This window comes from Empidonax traillii, unplaced genomic scaffold (assembly GCF_003031625.1).
Source record: "Empidonax traillii isolate 1590-97213 ecotype Southwest subspecies unplaced genomic scaffold, ASM303162v1 scaffold411:size1093445, whole genome shotgun sequence".
Taxonomy (NCBI): Eukaryota; Metazoa; Chordata; class Aves; order Passeriformes; family Tyrannidae; genus Empidonax; species Empidonax traillii.
Window position 1 is genome coordinate 591,828 of NW_020955604.1, and position 2,049 is coordinate 593,876.

The 2,049-nt window shown below is 57.8% G+C and overlaps 1 protein-coding gene across 1 annotated transcript in view; it reads right to left on the reverse strand.

The window, feature by feature from the left end:
- Positions 1 to 2,049, reverse strand: part of LOC114062478 (coiled-coil domain-containing protein 81-like) — a 16,281-nt gene that overhangs the window by 11,279 nt on the left and 2,953 nt on the right. Inside the window, exons 5-9 of the mRNA XM_027893922.1 lie at positions 1,854 to 1,939; positions 1,439 to 1,533; positions 890 to 995; positions 531 to 639; positions 240 to 377 (exon numbers count right to left, since the gene is read on the reverse strand). Coding sequence (XP_027749723.1) covers positions 240 to 377; positions 531 to 639; positions 890 to 995; positions 1,439 to 1,533; positions 1,854 to 1,939 — 534 coding nt within the window. The remainder of the gene's footprint in view (positions 1 to 239; positions 378 to 530; positions 640 to 889; positions 996 to 1,438; positions 1,534 to 1,853; positions 1,940 to 2,049) is intronic.

Sequence of the window (2,049 nt, forward strand, 5' to 3'; positions counted from 1 at the left end):
TGAGCCCTCGCAGAGAGCACACAGCTGACAGCCCATGCCACAGCCAGCTGCACGCTCCAGCCTGGGGGCTCAGGAACAGCTCCTGCTGCAGGGCAGCGGGCAGGCCATGGCACTGCCGCTGTGCCCGGATACCTTCCCTGCTCCCTCCCAGGTGTGGCAGCTCCGGGGCCAGAGTGTTACAACAGGGAGTGAGGAGGGGAAACACCTTTTTCCTGGGGGCTTTGATGTGCAGGTCGTACCTGTCCTTGTTCTGTGTCCTGTCTCATTCGGTTGCCAAAGTACCTGCGCCACACTTCAGCTTCCACCTCATGGCGCCTAGATGCCATCAGCAGCTGGAGCTCTCTTTCTTCCCTCTCAGTGTAGACGGAGTGAATTCCCTGAAGCCCATGCACACAACACACATGCAGCATTAATCACCTTGAGCTTGGGTAGGGCAAGAAGGCTGAGACAATGGGCAGTTCTTGCTGCCTGTCCTGCCCCAGCCCAGAGCCCAAAATGTGACACAGAGCTGGCAAAACCCAAGGATGTACCATTGCTGAGGGCCGTGGAGTATATACAGGGAGCTTTGACACCGACTGAGATTGAGCTGTGGGTTGCATTAGCGTCTTATCAGTCTTCTCCTGGATTACATGCAGTAACCTAAAGAGGAAGGCCAGCAGTCTGAGTCTGTGGGAGCCCAGTCCAAGCCTGTGGGATGGGCTCACACCCTGCCCCATGGCACCACACAGCAGTTCAGCAGAAGGACCACAAGTCCAGCAGCACAAGGTCTCCAAGGCCATTCGGCATCAGCACGTGCACCCCAGCCACAGGAAACATCTCTCCCCCACTACCACAAGTGCACAGTGTTCCCCACACAGCCTCAGCCACACCACTCCCCTACAAGGCTCACCGTCCTCGGCCAGGCTCCTTGTCTTTAGGCTGATCGGATTTCATTGACTGCTGGCTGGCCTGGGAAACCCTCCGCCGAGCCAGGAACACCGGATCCAGCACGCTGACTGCAAGCAGGAAAAAGGGAAGACAACACGTTGTTTTGAGATCATGTGGGCCAGCGGGATGGGCAGAGTTGCTCAGTCGTGTCACACAAGGCTCGCCCACGGTCCTTGCCAGCCCTGGGAGCTGAAGTTCCAGGCAGGCCACTGTCCCTTGCCCACACTGGATCTGCTCCAGAGCTGAATTCCCACCAAGACACCCATCTCTCCAGGACATGGTTTTCCTCCTCTCCTTCTCACAACTCTGCCACCAGAAGGGACCCACCAGGAGGAAGAACAGGGAAGTACTGGGAATCCCCAGGGCCCGCTGGAAGCATTGGGTCGCAGGGGCTGTCCACAGCTCAGAGCCTCTTCCAGAATGGGTCATCCCCCAGTGATCTCAGACCTCCTGCCCTCTCATCAGGGCAAGAGCACCCTCAGTCCCCACCAGCCCTCAGATGAGACATTACCTCGGCGGGTACCCCCGCCCCAGGGCGCTGACTCTCTGCTGGGCTTCAGGGAAATCACAGGGGCCCAAGGCTGGTGCGGGATCTCCACTACAAGACTGGAAACAAGAAGGCACCAACTGGGTGAAGCTGGGGCACCAGGCTCCCTTGGGGGGTCACACTTGTAACTGCTGGCACCCGTCTTTGGGAGCCACTGCCAAGTCCTTGGAGGACACGACACACATGCCCTCCTCAGTGTCCCCACAGACCCTCCTGCCTTGCTCAAAGCAAAATGGCCATTTTGTCTGCAGTCTCCAAGTCAGGGAGAAGTGAGTGGTGGGCAGAGCAGGAAGCTCTCCTAGGAAAGTGCTTGTCCTGCCCGAGTTTGGCTGGAATGGAGGCTCAATGAGCTAGAAGCTGCAGAAGCCACGTTGCTCACCTTGGCAGGGTGATGACCTCATCTCGACTGATCCGATTAAAATCATTCTGGCCTGGAAAGGCCACAATCTTCATCATGTTCGAGTCCTGGAAGGGGACAGCCACAGTTCAGCAGACACCCAGAAACATGCTGGCTGCCCACAAAGGTGGCAAAGCCCCTTGCTGCTCAGAGACACAAAGGCCAGAAAGCCTCACAC